This window comes from Ictalurus furcatus, chromosome 6 (genome assembly GCF_023375685.1).
Source record: "Ictalurus furcatus strain D&B chromosome 6, Billie_1.0, whole genome shotgun sequence".
Taxonomy (NCBI): Eukaryota; Metazoa; Chordata; class Actinopteri; order Siluriformes; family Ictaluridae; genus Ictalurus; species Ictalurus furcatus.
The window spans coordinates 11,899,069-11,922,058 of record NC_071260.1 but is presented as its reverse complement, the minus strand read 5'-3'; the positions used below and the strand labels follow the sequence as shown (position 1 = coordinate 11,922,058).

The following is a 22,990-nucleotide window of genomic DNA, read 5'->3' as shown; positions in this document are numbered from 1 at the left end:
CAGATTCCTCAACCTACCATTTGTTCATTTATGTCACTGGACATACTGACTAACCTAACTGGCTAGTTAAGGCTATAATATTTCAAAATGAATAAAAAAATAAAAAATTAGAGTAAGAAGAGTCCATTCCCAGAGCTGTAATGTATATTTAAACATGTTGATCACATATACAGGAATATATGCAGAGTAGGGATTCAAGCTTGATATAAAACATATAAAAATATAAAACTACAATGAAGATAGAAATTAACCAATAAAGTGATGATAAAAATCATTATTATTTGACATCAGATAAGTTTATTCTCATCAAGCACTGCCTTGACGTCCCTTAATGCCTCTCTCTTTCTCTGCAGCTGTCTTTCTTGATTTTCCAAGTCTGCAAGAGAGATGATCTGCAGTAAATAATCTGCTTAGAGTTAGACAATTATAAACAATATACATAATTAAAAGTGTGAACAGCAAACCTTGCTCCATTTGTCTGAATATCGCAGGAAGCTTCCCTGATGCCTCCAGTATCTTGAGAGAGACAGCGTAGTCTGCAGAGTCAAAGTAACACTGGTCAATTCTCTGTTGCATTGACATGAGTAGTATTGTGCATTATTAGATCGAACACAAGGGTGGAGCCAAGGGGTGGCCACTGCTACCCTATTGTTGCTAATTTAAAAAAAAAAAAAAGACCAAAGATATAGGATCTGTTCACACCCTGTTGTGTAGCATGCTGATTCTGCACCCTCTCAGCCAAGCAGGTGAGCTGACGTGTGAGCTCTGTGAATATGTCCTTCGTGCAGCCCACCTCATTACATCTCCTCCAGAAGAGGGCAGCACCCGAGTCCGACACACCCACATGGCCTACGGGTTCACAGAACTCAACATGTGCCATGCAGCACCCTCCAGGTGCTGTAAGGTCTAGTGGATGATCATGAGGGCACTTTACATGAGATCCTGTTAGCTCATTTGTCATTAAAGGTGGTATCTCCAGAGATTTACAGTGTTCGACTTTGATAGGAAGGTCTCCACACAAAACTTCTTGGACACTGGAGGATTTACCAGTGGCGCCGCCGGATGCTGCTGTCTGCTCGGGGGCAGAGACAGACTGATCAAATTTAATCAAAGGAGTGTCTGCTGGGCTTGGTTCAGCAGGGGAACAGGGATCAGAGCTGTTGTCTGCAACTTAGAGCATTCATATAGTTCATAATTTTAATCGTACTTGTTAAGAACCAATACAACCAAAAGCAGCATTATAAGAAGATTTGTGTAGCTGAGAGGTACCTGATTCAATGGAAGGTCCTGAATCCGCAATAACAGTGAATAGCACATTTTCGTGGTGGTATTCTGTTTTTAACAGACTCTGGGACTCAAAATCCTGAGAGAGAGAGAGACAGAGAGACAAACAGAGAGAGAGAGAGAGAGAGAGAGAGAGAGAGAGAGAGAGAGAGAGAGAGAGAGGGGACCTGTTAGAGGCAAAACACACAGAACACGGAGCATATGGAACATGTTACTAAAAGCTGCGTGGGGATTGTTCTAGTCCGGTCTGGTGCACTCACCGAATCGTTACACACTTCATCATCACCACTAAGAGCATAATTAATTCCTGCACAAAAGAGGAATATATATTATGCAAACTGTCTATGAGTAAAATTAGTATTTTTTTTAATACATGCAACAGGCTTCATTTATCAAGCTGGATAGGAGTACATTTATTTGTAAATCATTCATACATATGTTTATAAAGAAATTTGCTATTCATGAACATCACATCAATTAGGAAAAATGTTTGTATCCTACTCGTGCTCCTGATTGTGCGTAAATGACCATATAAGATTAAATAATGTAAACCTCGACCTGATCAACTTCAAATCATATAATTTGTATGGATTACTACACTTATATATAAAAGATTATTTTGTGGAGTTTAAATTGCTTATTTTTTAAATTACATTTACAGCATTTAGCAGACGCCCTTATTGAAAGAGCTTTGTAGTCTCGATCAAAAACACATACTCATTCTAATTCTCAAGGTGAATGCTAGGGCAGGGACTAAGAATATCAGAGAACATTTAGTCAAAACCAGTAGTTTTATTTTATTGGCATTAATTAAAGAAAATGAAAAAAAGTGAACCAACACAAACCCATAAATAAAACTGATCATTTAAGTATGGCAAAAGAAATTCTGCCCTACTATATAAACCGAGGACAGGCTGATCTGCTTGCACACAGCCGAAAGCCCTAAACAAATGCCTCAGATGAAGAAAGATTTAGTGCATGCTTATTATTGTTAATATTATAATTATTCAATATTTTACTGGCACAGAAATGAGACACAGCAAATGAGCGGTGTCAAAAATGCGCTTTACAGGTCATCAACATGACAACACAATGAAAATCAGCATAACGATTTTAAGTTCAGTTTGGCTTACGCAAACATTTACACACAACTTTATTAAAGACAGATAAATGAGGCCCATTCATGAAAATTATCCACCCCTACTTTTCTATTTCACACAAACTATAGTTACCTTTTCTAGGCTCCGTATTGTCCCTGCTGTGAGAGATAAGATGTTCATTCTTCGATTAACGTATGAAAAAGAATTTTATCAGCAGAAAATACAAAACTATCAAATCCTATCTGGATTTGATCAAGTTATTTTTGAGTTATTTTAATTCCTACCTTCTATCTTCAGAGTCAAGTGGTGGCTGCTGAGAAGACAATAAACACTACTGTGGTTCAACCGATAAAATATTTTATTCATAACAATATGTTCACACTGACAGATCAATCTGTTATCTACTACTGCAACTTGAAAGTCCTATTTAATAAACATAAATCTAATGACAAGGCTGAGTATTGTCCACTTATAAAGCTTTCTTAAATGTTACATATATTCATATATAACCTTGGTGTAAATATTCTATGTGATTCTATGTGATGATTCCATGTGTGATGTGCCTCTGTAACCTCTTAGTACAATATTGCATACTCCAAACTCCAGCAAGTACATTTACCATAGACTGTTATCACACAGCAAGATAGTTTCTTGTATTGAGGCCAAATAGCTTTTCATAGCCCAAGACCTCGGACAACTAGTTATGCTCATACAATGGGAATGTTGTGGCTATTTTCTGCAACAAAACTATGACAATTTAATTGCAGGCTTGAGTGTAGCGGGAGTCTTACCGTATTCTGCACTGGAGGTATGCTATCCTCATGCTCTGATTCTACTGGTGCAAACATTGGATCAATGATGCTCTGAGTTTCATCTGATAGAAATAAAACAGTTGATTCGTTCAAACTTTTAAAAATGCTTCCAATGTATATTAATTTACCACTGACAGGTCAGTGAAAGATTCTGTGGTTATAATTAGCATAATCATCATACAATCAGCATTAGCAGGACATTCTGAATTTGCAAGCACTAAAAGACAATTACCCGAGTCAAAAGATGCTTCCGGAAATTTCCTTTTCCTACTCTGGGACCTTAAAATGAGCAAATCAAATGAAGGATGATGTGATCAACATCTGAGACTGAAAAACAAAACCTTCAACACAAACAGAAATAGACTAAAACATTTACCGTCTCGGAGGTGTTTCCAAGTCACTCTGTAATCAGAAAGAGGTTACAGTAATATATTGAACAATTTAGATAGAACATAATATATACAGTACATGGAACTTAGGAGATTTAGTTTGGTTAAACAAACAGCCTCATTCTAAAACAGATTATGCAACAGATTCTGTATTTGTTTTGAAACTAATCCGCACCACACCCTGCCTATTGACCAGCAAAACCAGGTGAGCAAATCCAACAATTTCCTTTTTTTTTGTCACACATTAAAATGTTGCATGTGAAATACTTTCATTTTAATGTAGTATATCATGCCAGGTGAACATGCAAATTCACTCAGTAAACTAAAAGGAAGTAGGTTGTGGCCAGGCCTCTAACACGTTTGATTCGTCTATAACTGGTTCCAAAGTATGTTCTTATTAGCTTCATGATTTATTATAAGTTGTTTACAAAAAAGGGTGCAAAAATTCAGAATGCCAACAATTACCATTGAAAACATACAAAAATATTAAATAAGTATCGGCAAAGTTTTTATGCAATCTCAAGCCAGGGATCAATGAACTTTAAAAACTAAACGGATAGCAAGATTTTGGCTGTAAGATAACAGATTTTCAGGAGTCAGCTGGCAGTAGAATATCTATGTTAACATATTGCATTTTATTTTGTTGTATTTTAAGCCGAAAGGTATGCAAGTGGGCAACCTTTCTAGATACCTTGCTAGCAAACAACAATGTACCAGTTAGGACAGTTATTTACTAAACACATTTTCAATTACAAAAGTGAACATGATTAATATCATCATGCTTAATATTTCAGTTTTTCCTCGATTGCATAAACACTATAACCAGGCTTCTGAACTAAAATTTCAAAACTATAATGCCATTTATCAAAAAGCATACCCATTTCCCTAAACTATAAATACTATTCCAATGTTTTGACAGATGAGTCAGATTTGTTTAAACGTCACTGCAAAACTCTACACACAAATCCCTTCATTTCTCATTGACTACACCATATGGTCATTTAGAAAGCACTAGCATTCAATATTGTTCACTCAAGTCAGCACAGCTTTAGCTAAATTAGCACACAATTAGCACACAATTAGCCAGAGTCAAAATTGATCAGACACCAATCAGAACCTTCAATAGATAGATAAAAAGAGCCTGAGTCAGTTCATTCAGTTTTGGAACAATGGATCCAGAGAGACGTGAAGGAAGAGGTCGAGGTGGAAGAGGTGAAGGAAGAGGAAGAGTAGGTGGAGGAGTAGGGAGAGGAAGAAGAGGAGGAGGAGGAGTAGGGAGAGGAGGAGAAGGACAACAACAAGGAAGAGGAAGGGGAAGGGCAAGGAGACAAGCAATCTCGGATGAAATTCGCCCCACTCCATGTCCTTGTCCACGGTATGACTACGAGGGAGGCCGGGCAACGAGTACAGCCAAACTTGAGTCGCTTCACCGTCGCCTCGATCATAAAAATCTTCAGGGAGGAAAACAGGTAGGTGTACTTCAGACTACTCTCTACTGTAACTTTTGAGTGCTGTACTCTGTGCTGTTACAACACATGCATGTACTGTAGCTGTTGCACTATACTACTGTAATAAAAAGAAATGCATTAAATTGCCTCACATACAGATAGAGTTTCTGTATTTTTCTGTATGCATTTGGTAAAAAATTGTGTGTTACAGTTATAGTAATCAGTACTTCTATTTTTGTAGGACACAGAGAGCACCTGGTGGAGGCAGGCTAACACTTTTGGAGGAGGAGCAAGAGAGGGAGCTGGCAAACATGGTCACTGAAGACAATTGAAGACAATGATTGAAGACAATCACCAATTTTGAGGGATAAATGCCATCAGCCTGTCCACAATTGACCGCATCCTCCAAAAGCACAGGCTCTGGATGAAACAGGCCTATTGGGTCCCTTTCGAACAAAACTGACAGAGTGAAAGACCAACATTTGGAATATGTTCAAGTATGAGTTTTTATATTGTATGAAGTATTGTGTACAGTCACAGTATAGCTGTTTACATTGTAGCACAAAGTACATATGGTGGTCTGCCATTTGTGCCCTCTTGAACTGTGTTTCAGGGTAGTCATTTACTCTACTGTGTTTCATGTGTTTTGCAGAGAATCTCAGATCGAAGGCTGGCCTGTACCCTATGAGATTATCTTTGTTGATGAGGCTGGATTTAACTTGACCAAAAGAAGGAGAAGGGGGAGGTATATAATTTGCCATCGGGCTATTGTGACAGTGATACCTGGCCAGCAAGGCGGGAACATCACTATATGCACGGCCATCAGCCGATGAGGGGTACTTCACCACCATGCCATTCTTGGTCCCTAGAACACTATACTCCTCCTTGGTTTCCTTGATGGTCTAAGAGATCGTGTGTTCCAGCTTGACCAGAGGGAGCCAGCGGAACTAGAGCAGCCTCGCTACTGGCATAGAAGTGAGACAAAATAATGTCAGTTTCCATCGTGCTGCTCTGGTTCGTGACTGGTTTACCAATAACCCGAGGTTTTCCAACATCTTTCTGCCTGCATACTCCCCCTTTCTGAACTCGATAGAGGAAATTTTTTGGGGGCAAGGTGGCGGAAAGTATATGACCGACAACCTCATATCCGTGTTCACCTCCTCCAGGTCACGGAAAAAGCCAGCCTAGACATTTCAGTCGACGCGTGCCGGGGTGGATCAGGCACGCATGATGATTTTACCCCCACTGCCTGACTAGGTCCAATATAGCCTGTGATGTTGACGAGATTCTCTGGCCTGTCCCAGATCAAAGACAGGATGCTGGGGCAGAATAATTTTGTTGTTGCTGTTTGGTGTACTGTACAGTACATTAAGCAATAATAAATGTGCAAATGTATACATTTGTTGCATCTTTTGTTGTTTTCATAATGTGAAAAGATTTTTGAGGAGGGAGAACCACAAGCAACATAACTTATTACCGGTTTTTGTTGGATTGTTTTGAATGTATTTATTTACTCACCAGTGTGTAAGCCTATATTGTAGTGTGAGTTTTTGAGCGCTTGTGTGTCATGTCTGAGGGCAAAGTTTGCGTTTTCAGTAAGATTGAATGGTTTTGAGTGGAGAGCTTCATTTTGACCTGAAAATAGGAATTTTGGGGAATTGGGTGAGAAGTTATGGAATTGTTTTTAAGTTTCAAGAAAAGGAGGCATAATTTCAAGAAATGTGTTTAAGCAATCAAGAAAAATTGTAATATTAAATTTCAAACACTTAATAAGCCATTGTGGTTAGTTGTTTTTAAGAATGATCAAGACCATCAGTCCATGCAGGATTTTGCCAAGTTTTTTTGTGATCGTTGCGGTCAAAAAATACTTCATTTTTGCTGTGGCTTTTTTCAAAATCTTGGACGCAACTTGCAAACTACTTGAATTGGTGAAATTGCAGTTGCACAAAATTGTTTTGCCTGGTCTTCCACAGTGATGTTTGCTGGTAAATGAGACCTTTTAGCTGTACTCATGTTTGCCGCACATGAATCAAAAAGGGCTGTGGCTGAATGTGTGTTGTGATAATGTCACATGACATGTCTTGGCCCAAATCTGCAGAAAATCTGAGGTAATTTTGAAAAATTGCAAGCTCCTCCAAATATTGTGGTTTATTTGATTTTGCCTTAATTTCTGCGATCGCAAAATCCTGGAGGGACTGACTACTCAAATAATACTTGTTCGGAATAACCAATTAGTATTAGTATCCTGTAAAAATGGTCAGATATTTGTGGCAGCATTAAATCATGTTGGGGAGCTGCTATTGGCCCATTACCAAACTGACTGAGCCGTGATCTAGAGAACTTCGACTGATATTGGAAATCACTTCTCTAGTACAGATCCATCAAAAACTCTTAACTATGCTTTATGAGTTTTTTCTGTTCTGGACTGGTGTTGATATGTCATGCTCACCCAGGATGATGCAGAGCGAGAACAACATGTATAGTCTCAGATAGGGGGTTGGGGTAGGGTGCTGATGGTAATGGTGGTGTAAAACGTCAATAGTTTTAGATATAGTCCTTTCACAAATCATTTGCATTAGGTAGAACCTGGGGTGGATAAAGGGTATTTACAGTATATGAGGTTCCATGCTATTTGAAGGTGGCAGTGGATGGCTTCAGCGTTTCAACTAACTGCACATTGAATGAATCCTTATTCTATTAAAGGAAAAATCCACCCTGAATATGACTTGCATATTGATCTTTATAATTAACCTGATTTTCAGAGCAATGCAATATTTATTTTGTAATGAAACTCTGAGTTGATTTATTTAGTTTAAACATTTGTTCATGTTGGTCTATTTCCAATTTGGTTAACAGTTTCCTACATTACCCACAATGCCATTTGAACTGACCGTGTCAGTGATTGACAGTGGTGGCTGCAAGATTTAGCCATTACTTCATTTTCTACCTAAAATAAAGATAGACTTCTTACAGGTATAATGAGCATACAACCCCAACCATCAAATTAGCAACAAAAGAGCTAAGCACTTATAATTATGTCAATAAAATCATGTTTAATGTGTTTCAGGGAGTAGTTTCCCTTTAAGGCTGTTGGAATTGCTGTTTTTGGTATTGCATCCTGTTCAAAAGTTTACATCCTCTGGCTCTTAATGTATCATGTTAACTTCTTGAGCATCAGTATATGTTTGCACCTTATGTAATAGTTGTGTACGAGTCCCTCAGTTGTCCTCAGTATGAAAAGATGGGTCTGAACATCATATAGCCACTTTTGGAAAGACATTAAGAGCCAGGGGGATGTAAACGTTTGAACAAGATGATCAGTATAAATTATTATTTTGTTTTAAGACCCCCCCCCGATTTAGTACTGCCGTTCAGACGCTAAATAAGACAGTTACGTGTCTCCCAGAAGACAAAATACTAACAATTTACAAAGATCATGCTGTCCAAAAGTTTACATCGTCCTGGCAGAATATACTGGAAAAACAATGAATGTGCAGGACCTGGAGGATTTTTCTGAATAACAGTGGGCAGTTTAACTGCACAGGACAAACAAGGGACTCATGAACAACTATCACAAAACAAAAAACAGTCATGGATTAACCAGGTAATTATTAATTAGTAAACACAGTATTGAGAATCAAGGGTCTGTAAACTTGAACAGAGTACTTTTTTTTTTTTTTTTTTTAAATAAAATCAGTTATTATCTTGTCTTGTGGACTATATGTAAACATCTGTTATGCAAAATAGCTTATTCAGGACAGTACTAAATAAAAACAACATGGGAATTTTCTGATCCCTCTTATTTTGTTAACAGTATTAAGATTTAACGGGTTCTGTACGGGGTATGCAAACTTATGGGTACAACTGTATATATCTACAAAGTGCACATATATGCTATGTGTACTGGATAAATGGGTCAATGAATGTAGGTTGCCATGCCCAATAAACTGAATTAAAATGTACCATCACTTCTAACAACTTATTAACTAATAATAATAACTTTGAAAATTATTTGCAAGCCCTTCCAACCTACCAAACCTGACAAATCCCATCAGAGATTTATATTTATTTAACTACTTTAAAAGAACTCATAGTGCGATGCTGTTGTACACACCTAGAATAAAGCACTAAAAGTTGATGTATGGCAATTACACAAGTACTAGGGCCAGCAGGAGCATATTCATATTCAAGATTACACATTATATTTACAGAATCCTGAGATACACAGAGCTGATACTGGACTGCTCTCAGAGCGCAGAGGGGTTACCTTGAGAGCGACTTTGGATGAGATAGGAAACATAGAAACTGGGAATGTCAAAAATACCCAATATCAATATTGGTAAAGCTTCAACAAACAAGAACGCATTTCAGCAGGACATCGTTTGTTAATATATGAAATGTTGCAAACCAAGATGGAAATATAATTAAGCAAGTATACTGTCATATGATAGGTTCACATGACAACAACAACAAAAAAAAAGAGCAACAACAACCAGAAAGAAACAAACCAGCGGGAAAAGCAGGACGAAGGAAGGGCTTTGCAGCTTGGCTGAGGAGGACACAATATATGAATAAATCTAAATTGTCTATTGGACAGCATCAATTAATTCATCTTCAGTAACTGCTTTATCATGGTTAGGGATGTGGTCAGGGGTTCTGGCCCCCTCAGAAACTTGGAGAGGGTAAAAATGCGAGTATTTTGCTTCAACCTGTGGCAGGATGGACAACAGGAACCAAACACGCAATCTATGCATCACAGAAACAATAAGATCCAATCATGTCAATGGTAATATCAGACACTGTGCCAACTTTACTGAGGTCACTTTGCATCCCGCATCCAACCCCCATCCAGCCTCACATTTATTTAAATAAATTCAAATTGTGAACTGTGCTTTCTTATTGGACTGCTTTATAAGACCACATTGTAACCTAAACCAGCTGAAGTATCACGATACTAAGTAGTATCAGGATACCACACAATATTGTGTTAATTCATAAATCAAATTAGGGCTGGGCAAGAAAACGTTATCGGTATTTATCAACAGTACACCTTTATTTATTAAGTTCAAGAGTTTCTTTAACACTTATTTACTCTTCATATAAGAAAAAAGAAAAGATATTTGTTTAAGTTGTATTTTGTTTTTGACTGTTAAAACAAATTATTTGTTGTTTGCCTTAAGAAAGTGGGTAAATTAAAAATACAGTGGTTAAATTCAAACCTTTTTTTCTACTAGTCTTTTGTTTAAAAAATATTAAAATGCATCAATGATTATCGATACTGAATGATATAAAACATTATATCATGATAAATTTTTTTGCTGTACCACCCAGCCCTAAATCAAATCTACAAAATGAACCAAATTTACAGAAATACATACAAACCTGGCTATTGGGAAAAACTCCAGAACAATCATACAACTGGCAAGCAACTAATTCAATGTGCCACATTTTTCATCTATTTGTTTCCAAGAGCAACGAAATCAAGCAAATGGAAACTGTCCTCAGATTACTTAGAACAAAACATTAGGAACAAATATCTGAATTTGGAAATGAACTCGCTCTTGATCAAACAGGGCTTTTCAAGCACTATTTTTTGTATTGGTATTTTTTTGTTTTTAAAGATTATACAAGAGATGTCATTCAAACAAACATTCTTTATTTCTTCTTTTTAAATTCCAAAAATAAATAAATAAATAAATTCTGTACTAAATTTCCCATTTCCCAGATATTGCTTCATCTTCACCACGTCAAGGTGAGTGACATTAGCACTGATGCCAAGAACTTCCAATGGAACATTGCTAAACGTTGCTAGATGATGTCATTCGCTAATCAGCAAATTCATTGCGTCATCATGTCGTATTGGTCTCTTGCATTCTGCCTAGTGTCAACCCTTTACATCTGTTTGACAACGGCTGTGCTGTGATTTCAGCTATATATAAAATGATCACTCAGAGAGAAAGCTAGAAGCAAATGAATGTGCTGCGCTCTGCCCCTCACTGAACAGAATAGCCACAGAGAGAGGTATGTCTGCAGTGGGAAAGCAGGAGCTCATGCACGCAGGGCAGTACTGCCGACACTCGTCAATGGAAAGTAGCTAGAGCCTAGTTCACGCTACACGATTTTAAGCCCGATTTGCAAGTCACCAAGCTTGCCGACAAAAACTCTTTGACTGGAGGCAACTCGGCGAACAATCGGCCCTCGCCAATCAGCAGTCAACTGTCAACTACTCAATGACACATCACCGGGGCATTGGCGACGACACAGATATTTGGCATGCTAAATATCTGGAGCTGTCAAGCGACTCCACATCATGTGGTGTGAAAAGTGTCATCACTGGCAGTGATTGCAGAGGTGAGTCACAGCCAGTGAGAGAGCAAGGCATGGGTTGAGGTCACACTACATGACTTTCAACGTCAGCAGATCGCTGTGCTGTTCACACTACATGACTTGGAGTCGTCAGCTCGTGTAGTGTGTGACCCCCTGTCGCCGACCCCATCTGGTGTCCAAACTACATTTTGTCACGAAAACATACGCGAGAAGTGACACGGATATATGACACAAAAACCATGAGCGAAACAGGAGTTGTTAATTTGAAGATGGACGTAGGACAGAAACAGGCAGTGCGAGCAGTTTGCACAATGATTTGTGCTGAAGAAACCCCAAAAAGGAAAAGACAAAGAAAGTGGGTGAAAGAATGGATTAGCACACATGGGCAGCAGGGATTGTGCGTGCTACAGAGAGAGTTGGAGGGGAGTAAAAAATGTTTTGTAATGACAAGCCTGTTTTGCGGATTTCTCTTCCCCATGGTGACCTCACCCCATGCCTTGCTCCCTCATTAGCTGTTGCTTGTTGCCGCAATCACTGCCAGTGACGACACTTTTCACACCACAGGATGTGGAGTTGCCTGAGAGCTCCAGATATTTAGCATGCCAAATATCTGTGTGGCCTCAACGATGCGTCGTTGAGTAGTTCACAGATAACGATTGACTGCCGATTGGTGAGCGCTGATTGCCCTCAATCAGTTTACTCTATTAGTATTGAGGTGTACAGTATACCTGACTGTGTTTTACTCTGATTGAGCTAGCAGTCTGATTATTAAAAGATTATTAGGCTGCATGTAAACATAGCTACTGAGAGGAGTGAATGCTGAAAATCACCTCTTGAGCACAAACATGTAATGATAGCTGTTTACCCAAGGTCCTCATCGTGCCCAAATTTGTTGATCAGATTACGTGTAAATATTGCTAGCTTGTTCAATTGATGATTTGCTTAACTAGACACTCCATAGTGTAATCTGACCTCATAGATTTGACGCCAGATGTGCTGTAACTGTTTTCCACAAATTGAATTAATCTAAATCCACAAAATAAACAAAAACTGCAATGTTTAATTAGCAGAAGTTCCCTCTGCTCCGCTACCCCGAGGCACAGACAATACGACGTGCTGGCGTGAGATTTTTCATTTCATAGAAAAATATTACAGAATTATTGTGTCAGGTGAGATCTAATTGAAACTGAAAGGAGGAGAATCTTGATCACTTTCAGATTCCACTTTAATCGCTGGATGCAGTGGATTGGAAGCAAGCTACAGGAAGAAATAATTGCAAATATTTTTTAATGCATATCCGTTTTACCGCTTGTAATAATAAACTCAGCTAGTAGGCAGACAATCAAAAAACAAAAGGACTGAACAACTGTCTGAATACAAACTTTCACACTAAAATACAAATAGTGGAGAGATTTCTATCTATTCAATTCAAGCAGAAATAACACCTCATGTTAAAACAATTAAAATATTACTGTTGTTGAAGCTGTAAAGCAGGCAAAGTCCTATTTGGTAAAAGTTTCCTATTTGAAAATTAAGAAAAGATGTTAATTCAGGAAATATTAAGTGAAAGATCATTTGAAAGATCAAGTGAAAGACCTATGTCCATGATTTGCAGAGGAGTACACTAAGGCTCATGTATATTTTGTGGCTCATGGCCACAAAAAATATACTGTATATAGTTACAACTTAGGCTACAGTAATGTTTTCAAAGGATTTGACATTTTTACGTGTTACATGTATTTAATCGATGTTTGTCCTCTGAATAAATGCACTACCTTTATTATATACTTAACTAACGAATATGTAAAAGAAATAAAATTAAAAAAATAATAAAAAAAAGATTTTATTGACTTTTATGGGTATTATTATTGTTATTTATTTGTAAGATTTAACGCTCAGATTTGTGTCCCTCACTGGTATTGAAAATGGCAGTATTAATGCTTTTCAAAGGATTGTGAAGTTAGAAATATCAGTTATTGTGAACACTGTAACTCAAAATATAATGTTTCAAAGTACGAACTGTGTGCAAAGCTTTAATTTCTGTCCAAGGGTGACAGATCTGTAATACAGGGTAAATAAAAGCATGTGAAAGCATGTGTGTATTGTCTACCTCAGATCCCCCACGACTGTTGTCCTGTTCACCTGTCTCTAAGCTTTTACGGCCAGAACTAGAAGGACATACTTTAGCATTTCCTTTTTCTGAATCTAAAAAAAAAGAAAAAAAAAAAAGACAACAAATCATGTCAAGCCTGCATTTACGTAATGTAGAAATCAGTGGCATCATAATTCATTACTCCAATTCATTACTCCTATGTAAAAAAAAATGTAGACAAAACATATTTTATTTCAAGTCCCTTCACGTTTGCACAAGCAATCGTAAAACACACAAAGATCAGGTATGAAGGTGGAGGGAAACTAAATAAATAAAAACACATTAGAAGGGTTTTGAGGCATTGCCCACATGTCCCATCCTAGATAACACACGCATACACTGACGCTATATGAGCAAACCAACAACAGCCTGGTCTGCTTTCTTTGAGTAGAATGTGTGATGTAGACAGCAATGCTTCCTGATGATTTACGTCACATTATTGCCAAGTGATAATCAGATTCAGCTCAAGATCCCTCCACACAACTTTCCTCCCGTGATAAATCAAAATACACTGTACGCGCTTTTGGGCATTGTTCCGTCGATAACACATCGCATCAAGTGAATGAATATTTGACTAAAGCTTTAAAAAGGAGAATATTAAAAACATGCTTTAACAGTGATCATGTTATATGCACAGAAGAGAATCCACATTTTCTTTAAAAACAAAAGTCACTTACCACCACTGCTGGCATGTGGATTATGCTTTTCACAATATAACCTAAAGGAAATAAAGGAGTTCTCTCTAAATTACAGTTGACTACATCATTTTCAGTAAAACAAGATTTTATTTCAGTGAGCCAACAAGCATGTCCATTATGAGATTGCTGGTTTCTTACGTGAAGGTGCCGTTGCGTTGGTCCTCCTCGGGTAATGCACGAGCTTTCTGGGCACATGGGTAATGGTAGGAGCGCTTACAGGATTTAACCTCACAACCAGCTGTAGCTCCTTTGTGTCTACAGTAGGCACATGTCTGGGTAAGTAATAAAAACATTATATATTAGGAATTCAATGACAATGTATACATTTTAATAGATATAAATATATAATCTGTCTGTACTCAGGGGCCACTTTTTCAGGTACACCTATTGTATACTGTAGGTCACATATAGGTGGGCAACATTGTTGGGGTTGTTAAAAATATGAGGGGAACTAAAAGATACAATATCAGTACTTTCCTCAATAAATAATCTGATACCAGTTTCTAAACTGATAATCAATTATATCTTTGGTGTGCATGTTGGGAGTGATATATATAATATATATATATATATATATATATATATATATATATATATATATATATATATATATATATATATATATAGAGAGAGAGAGAGAGAGAGAGAGAGAGACATACTAGTTTTCTTCCTCGTTTGTACTCATCTTTCACATCATCCACGTCAAAGCCAAACAGGTCATCAAAGGTGGGAGAGTTTTTACAGTAGATTCCAGATGCATATAGCTGAGAGACACAGACACACAGAAACGAAAACGCATAATCGATAACAGATGTGTTTGTACAGATACAAATACAAACAGGAGACATATTATTCGTACTATTTGTCAGATATGAATCTTGTGGGACAAACAAAGACAACATTCATCAACATGAACACACGCCATTGCGGAATGCATTTACAGTGTTCATTGATCTTCCTCCTGCGCATTAAAACCACTAAAGTCGTCTTCTTCAGTGTCAGAATTGAACAGCCTCAGAATTACTGGTACTTTGTCACACACTTCCTCAGTCTCTCTTTCGCTGTCGTTCTCAACGTCACTTACTTCTCGAGGCAAATTCGCCCTTGACCTTGTGCTGTCCTCTTCATCACGCAGCAGTCCAGCCTTTCGAAACCCATTGGTGATAGTAGATTTTTTGACACTGCTCCACGCTGTTAGGATCCACTGGCAGACTTGAGCAAAAGTTGCTCTTCGCATGCGGCCAGTTTTGGTAAATGATTTCTCGCCTCTCGTCATCCAAGCCTCCCACTCAACTTGGAGTGCCACTTTAAATGCACGATTCACACTGATGTCGAGTGGCTGCAAATACTTCGTTGTGCCCCCAGGAATCACTGCTGGAATTGAGTTTGTCCTCTTGATGGCTGCTTTCACAGAATCTGTTATATGGGCCTTCATGCTGTCCAAAACGAGCAATGCTTTTTTTCTGTGAAAAAATCCCCCCAGTCGCTTGCCGTAGCACTCTGTCAGCCATTCCTTCATTAGGCTTTCTATCATCCACCCTTTCTTGTTGACTTTCACGACGATTTCTTTCGGGAGTTTTTCTTTTGGCATCGTCATCCGCTTAAAAATCACCATTGGTGGAAGCTTTTGTCCAGATGCTGTGCAGCTCAGAACACAAGTGAAATGCATTCTCTTATAGCCAGTTGTTTTCAGCTTGACGGACGAGTCATCTTTTTTGTTAACAGTCCTAGTAAGAGGCAGGTCAAATGTCAAGGGTACTTCATCCATATTTATGATGTCGTCTGGTCCGATGGAATTCTCGGCTATCCTTGTTTGAGTGAATTTGCGGAAGTTTGTAACTTTTTCCTCGTAGTAGGGAGGAAGTTGCAGACACAGAGTCGTCCGTGCCCTGATGGACAGGCCTTTTCGTCTCATAAATCTGAGACACCACGATGGTCCACCTCTAAAATCTTCAATCTTCTTTTCATTGGCGATTGTTTTGGCTTTCAGTCGGATCTGCACAGTGGAAACACCTCGACCGTCTGCTCTCTGTGTGTTCACCCAGTCTTCAAGAACGTTTTCAAGTTCGGGCCATCTGCTTTTCTTACCTCTGAAAGCTTCTGTCGTCTTTTTGCATCGAGTCAGTTCTTCACGCTGCCGTCTCCAACGTCTCACCATCGATTCATTGATGCCAAGCTTACGTGCAGCAGCTCTGTTTCCTTCTTCGACAGCCAGATCGATCGCCTTTAACTTGAAAGCTGCATCATATGCATTTCTTCGTGTGTTTTCCATGATGAGGGTGTGTGCATGAAGCCCATATGGCTGATCTGAAGAATTTAGTGTGAGTGCGTTTGATGTAATTCGAACAGTTTCATTGGTCCACTGTGACCTGTTCGGTAATTTCACTGGTCCACTGTGACCTGTTCGGTAATTTCATTGGTCCGATGTGACGAGGCTAAATGTTTTGGCGGCATGAAGCTCGTTAGCCCGTAAAAATCCATAAGTTAGCCCCATCATTGTTTAAGCCGCAGTGTTCAAAGCGTGTGAAAAAAAAGTAGCGGCTTATAGTCCGGAACTTACGGTAGATACAAATAACAGCATTGCGTTACACCTTTAATAACAGTTTAACTAACTTGGATCGAAATGATTTATTTAGTCGTTTAATTATGACGAATAAACGTAGTCAGGATGATGTAAAAACACTCGCATTCATACTAAACATGCAAACAGAGTGAACTTACCAAACAGTTCTGGTGGGCAGCAATGCCCTCTTTACATGACAGGGGGCCTGTGATTTCCGTCTCATCTGTGATTTCACACAGAACACACTGCAGATCTGAGGACGGAGATTCTGGTCGCATTGCAATAACACACTAAACACCTTTTAAAATCTCATACTCGGGACCACTGAGCACGTACACAGACTTCCGCAGATCCTCTGCGATGCAAGTTAGGTATCGTTTCCTCGAGCACAGTACGCGCATGCGCACACCGATTTCACAATACCAGCTTTAAATCGCAACAGTCCGTGTTTTTAAAATAGTAAAAAAAAAAAAAAAATAAGCGTATTGATAATGATGGAAAGTTATATTTGTTTATTTGTTTGTTTGTTTATTTTTGCGAAAATGATGAGCACTAAGCGAGCATGGTCAAATGAAAGATGAGGTTGCCAAATCTGCGTAGCGAATCCCAACGGCCAATCACAAACCAAAATTCAAAATACTCCCCTCCCACTGCTTATAAAATCCAATAACATTCACAAACATATTCACACACATACAGTATGCGCATACCTCGGCTGTTGAAAAGGATACTTTATGTATTAGATGTATGATTGATTATTTTTTATATGAGATGCAGAATTCTGATTTTACTGTTTTGTAGATTCAAGTGATTTTGTATGACTTTGTATTCCCCTACTATTATTTCATAAAAAGTATGCACATCCATGTATTAGTTTTATTTTAAAATCAGTATTATTTATTAAAATGTTTTCATTCAGCATTCATTCGTGTTCAGTAAGTGGTTATTTTTGTCAGGGCTAGGGCAGTGGCCAGGCTATCAGGCCATCAAAGTGTTTTCATGTTATTAATTAATTAATAAATGTATTTTATTTTATTTTATTTGTTGCATTATTGACATTATTTATTGGTGGTTTTATTATATATGTTTGTTCCACTTGATGTTTGATATTTCATGATACGCATTACAGTGTGATTGCATTTGATTTTCGGAATATTTGAAACATCATTTTAATGAAAAAATTGTGACTGAAAAGACTCCATCCATTTTCTATACTTATCTTACTGGGTCACGGGGAACCCAGGGAGCATCATGCACAAGGACACACTGGACAGGGAGCCAAACCATTGCAGGGCACAATCACATACACATTCACACACCCATTCACACACTATGGACACTTTGGACATGCCAATCAGCCTACTATGCATGTCTTATACTGGGGGAGGAAACCGGAGTACCCGGAGGAAACCCCCCATTGATCAGAAATCACTGAAAACGGCTCTTCTACTGGGGATCACCTCAGCAGGAAAGGTGATAGAATTGTGATAAGCTCACCCTGCATTCATTGGTGGTCAGATGCTTCCAGAGTCACCTTGTGGTTAAAATGGCATGTTTTTATGTTTTTAAGTTAAAAAATGAAACCAAGATAAATAATGTTAGAACTTTTTCCACCTTTAATGTTAAAAACAATCAAAAACATTTTAGGGGAAAAAAAAAGAATTCTACAGCTATTTTAATGTTGGCAGCATCCCTGATACGCTTTTGTCTTGTCCTTTCATCAGTTTTGGAAGTACTTCCTCTTCTTGGTAATGTCACTGTGGTGACCCATTTTCTCCACATGTTGATGATGTCTTCACAGTGTTTCATGATACATCTAATGATTTGGAAATTCTTTTGTAGTGCTTTGTAAACTCTTCGCGGACCATGACCAGCAGCTGAACGAAACCAGGAAAATCCTACAGAAATAACTGATCTTTATTTGAGGTTTCGTTCACATCACTGATGACACTTGTATGATAATTACTTTCAAACATGAGTTTGAATGTGAGTGGTGAGTGGGCACGGTCACATACCCCATTATAAAAGGGTGTGCAACAAGGTTATTGCAAGTTTATTTTTTTCCCCCAAAATGTTTCTATTTGTTTTTTACTTGAATTTTGTTTGTTGCTAGATCATACTAAAGGTGGAAACAGATCTGCAAATTTCAACAGGGGTGTGTAGACTTTTTAATATTCACTGTAGTCATCTGTCATGGTGTGTGATGACATGGAATGCTTCCAAGTCTAAGCAAAGATTGGCCTACTGGGTGACAGATGTTATCATGGCCTGAACATCCAGCTCCTATTGTAGGAATGGGCAATATGACAATTTTAGATCATTTATAATTCAAATGTCTATCATTCATAGGAGCATTTACACAATAATGAAAATAGTAATAATTAAAATCTCAAATTGGGAAAAGCAGTCATATCACTGTTTGGGGAAGGCTTTCCACTTGATATTGGAGTTCAGCCATAAGAGCATTAGTGAGGTCATGCACTGATGACAGGTGAGAAGGCATGGCATAGAGTCATTATTTCAATTAATCCCAAAGGTGTTTTGTGGGGTTTAAGTCTGTGTAGGCCACTACAAGGAAAAAGGAAAGTGAAAGTAAATATTAAAGTTACAGCATACAAATACATTCATGATGATTCTGTGCGTCATACTTTGTGGCAACAGTTTGGGGAAACCTCTGAGCAAGTCTATTTTTGCTTTTTGCTTATTCCAGCTGTGTGACCTTTGCCTTTTATGGAGTTTTGTGGGTGTCATCAAATGCAAGTCAGTGTGCCATGCATGTGCCTGGTGATTGGCATTCACCAACATATGCAAGCAAGTATGAAGAAACTCAGTATTTCTGAAACTTTTGTAAATCCTGCAGAAATTTTTTTATTCAATTCAGCTTACTCAAACATTTACACACAAATGTATTAAAATCTTGATAAATGAGGCCCATTGTAAGTATATCATGCTACTAAACTATGTTACTTTTTTTTTTTTTATAAACCAGAGTTTACTCTATCCACTAGTCCAACTCACCCTTTCTGACAGACACAAGAACGAACCAATAATAACCAAGACTAGGCAGCTCCCTAGCTTATGTTTCCTACTTGTTTTGTTTGGCAACAAGATAGCATGGCTGAGATGGTGCCTAAAAATTCTAAATCAGTTATATTGAACTGGTTTGGATTTTACACTATGGACATAGTGCAAACAGTGGCAGTTTGCTAAATATGCAAAAGCAAGAACTGCACATCTGCAGTGTGTTTGACAGCAAAATTGTTTATCCACCTCAAAAGAAAGCACTTTAAAGAATGTGCCAAAATCCAGATAAAATGGGGCATGCATGTAAATGTAACAGCACCACAGCTCTGAACAAAACAATGTAATATGCATTTGGAAAAAAAGGCACACCATGTGACAAAACAGGTAAGCACTAGAAAGGCATTACTGATGCTATGACATTTTACCAGGCCAAAGATACTATACAATCAAAATGGTTGAAAATGAGGGTTTCAAGTAACCTCTAAAAATAGCTGAGCCTCAGTACAACTGATTGTGTGCATTTTATTCTAAGACTGCAATTCCTCAGCTGTACACAGAATGCCGAAAGCAGTGTAATTAATACCAAAACATCCATCCATCCATCCAACCATCTTCTACCGCTTACTCCTTCTTCAGGGTCGCGGGGGAACCTGGAGCCAGTCCCAGGGAGCATCGGGCACAAGGCGGGGTACACCCTGGACAGGGTGCCAGTCCATCGCAGGGCACAAAACCAAAACATGAATAGCTTAAAAAAAATTTTTTTTCAACAATTCATTGCAGGAGAGGAATATCTGAATGATTATGATATAGATTATGTAGAAATAAACTGAATAGATGAATGAATCAATTAATGGATAAATAGAGATTGGATACACTCAAAGTGGTAACAAAAAATAAAAACACTTTATAGTTTTATTTAACCATGTTCTCTGAAATGTATTGGCAGCGACAGGATAAAATGTCAGACTGATCCATTGTTATAAAGAAAGCAAATGTGGCAGACAGTTGTGACATTTAACCTTCTAGGCCAGGTATCAATACAATAAAAGTGTATCATTAATCAAGACACACAGACTGCCATGACAGATGAATTCTCTGATGTTCCCTCCTTTTGCCTTTCATGTGCTTGTATTGACAATGAAAAGAAAAAAATGTAAAAATAAATAAATAATAAAAATCATGTGCACACGTTTTGCTTGGGCCCCCCCACCAGGAGGTTAATGTGACATTGAGCTATTGACATTTTGACCTCTCTTTTTCAGACTAATAACCATCATGAGGCCTCATTTGCATGTTAACCATCACGCCTTTCTTCAGTCGACCTCCCTCTGTTACTACAGCTTTGTTGCACACACGCAATGCTATCCTGAAAGACTTAGCCATAACTGCCTTACACTTTCTATGTGTATAACACTGAGAATAAATATGTCCTCGCTGATGCTGGCACAAATCAAAAGCTCAATTGTTCAAATGGCTTAACACATGCTAAAAGTGCATGAACAGAAACATTCACAGGTCATTGTGCACTGACACCAAGACAAAGAACATGGGAAGAAGTGGTCTGACCTTGAGAACATCTGCTGTTCCAAATGCCTCTCTTTCTGTCTCTTTATGTATCTCTGAAGCATACACAAGCATGCTGTTTGGTCATAAACCTTCTGCTCTTCCTGGCAAAGCCAGATGTGGTTTCTCATAACCTGCATGATCTGAGTAGTGAGTAAAAGCCTTAACCCTTTTGCATCCTTATGGACATTTTTGTCTTTTGAATTTTTTTTAATCATTTGGTAAAAAAAATTGATGTCATTGAAAGTGGAAAAAAATATTAATATATAACATTTCTATGACCGTTTTTTAACATTGTAATTTTTGTCCTTTATGGACCTGAGTGGTAGTTTTTTTTTTTTTTTTTTTTTTTTTTAAATCTGACACTGCATGAAAAATATGAATGCATCAAAATGAATGTTGTTGGTAATTATTGACATATCAAAGACTTTAATAATCAAAGAAAAAAAATCATTTAGTATATTGAAAATAATTACTATTTTTCATTTTTTCCATAAAAAACATCTGTGGTATTATGTAAACAAACCAGCATTTAAAGAGTTACAATTTTGAAAATTAATGAATGTTTGGCAATTATGATTAGAACTGATGTTAGTAAAAAATTGATGTCAGTGAAAGTGGAAAAAAATACTAATATATAATATTTTTATGACAGTGTTTAGATATGGACATTTTTTGTTCTCTGTGGACTTATGTGTAACTTATTTTAATTGACGCGCAAGGGTTAAAGACAAAGTATTAAATGCTTATATAATTATATTGTGATAATGTCCACTGAATGGAATCATAAACTAATGAAATATAGCCTCTCCATCTGTAATTCAACAGGGGTTATCAACTGACAGACCACTGTCCAGATGGCAACCCAACAAAATGTTGCAGTGGATTGAACAGATCATTCAAAAACAACAACAAAAACAACAACACCCGACCCCTGTAGTTTAGCAACAGTATTCATTTGGTAGGTTGTGGCCAATGGACATGCGTTTATGTAAATTATTTACCTGAAGGTAGTTCATTCAGAAAGAAAATTTGATTTTTCTGTTCTTTTTGATTAGTGATGTGATGACATCGCTTGTGAAAAAAAGTCGATGACAAAAACAGAATGTTTAAAGACAACTGGACAGAGAAGTATGCATTTTATATTTTCCACTTCAAATACAAAACGTATGTGTCTTATTTGTTTGTACTGGTACTAGTTAAATGCAGTGATGTGCCATTATAGCCATTAGCCACAAAATAATCATTAATAGTTAAACATTAAAAAAAAACTGTTGTCACCATTCAGTCATGTTACTTGTAAGCCAGGAATATTATGCAACTGGAGGTTCACAAACTTTAGCTTCACACCCCTGATCTAAAGAGTATTACTATACACTGGACAGCAGGAGGAGCCAGAGACTCACCTATTTACTCACCAGTTTTATGTTGTGGACTCTGCTCATTAAACATATCTGGAAATCCTCCACTTCCCCACTGCTTGGACTGGGTTTGGGCTCACCTGTGGAATGACTTCCATGCACTGCTCTTGAGAATTGCCTGCTGATTGCACTTAAACTGTGAATATTTACCCATAGTCCCATGGAAACATGAGAATTCTGTATTAAAGGACTTTAAAGTAAAGTACGGT

At 37.8% G+C, this 22,990-nt stretch overlaps 1 protein-coding gene across 3 annotated transcripts; it reads right to left on the bottom strand.

Annotated features, from left to right (window-relative positions):
* Positions 1-126: 126 nt before the first annotated feature.
* On the bottom strand, positions 127-17,570 carry phf11 (PHD finger protein 11). 3 transcript variants are annotated; one of them, XM_053626514.1, is made up of 15 exons: positions 16,932-17,570; positions 14,870-14,974; positions 14,349-14,482; positions 14,190-14,230; positions 13,471-13,565; positions 3,573-3,598; positions 3,429-3,475; positions 3,176-3,258; positions 2,669-2,697; positions 2,517-2,542; positions 1,545-1,591; positions 1,270-1,363; positions 703-1,164; positions 465-536; positions 127-376 (listed from the first exon to the last, which is right to left on the bottom strand). In XM_053626514.1, exons 1-15 carry the CDS (start codon positions 17,049-17,051, stop codon positions 288-290), a joined length of 1,470 nt encoding a protein of 489 aa, XP_053482489.1. In that variant the 5' UTR covers positions 17,052-17,570; the 3' UTR covers positions 127-287. The 3 variants fall into 3 exon arrangements, with proteins under 3 accessions (XP_053482489.1, XP_053482488.1, XP_053482487.1); XM_053626513.1 differs by having other exon boundaries at positions 703-1,170; positions 2,669-2,694; positions 16,932-17,568; XM_053626512.1 differs by having other exon boundaries at positions 703-1,170; positions 16,932-17,567.
* Positions 17,571-22,990: the final 5,420 nt, after the last annotated feature.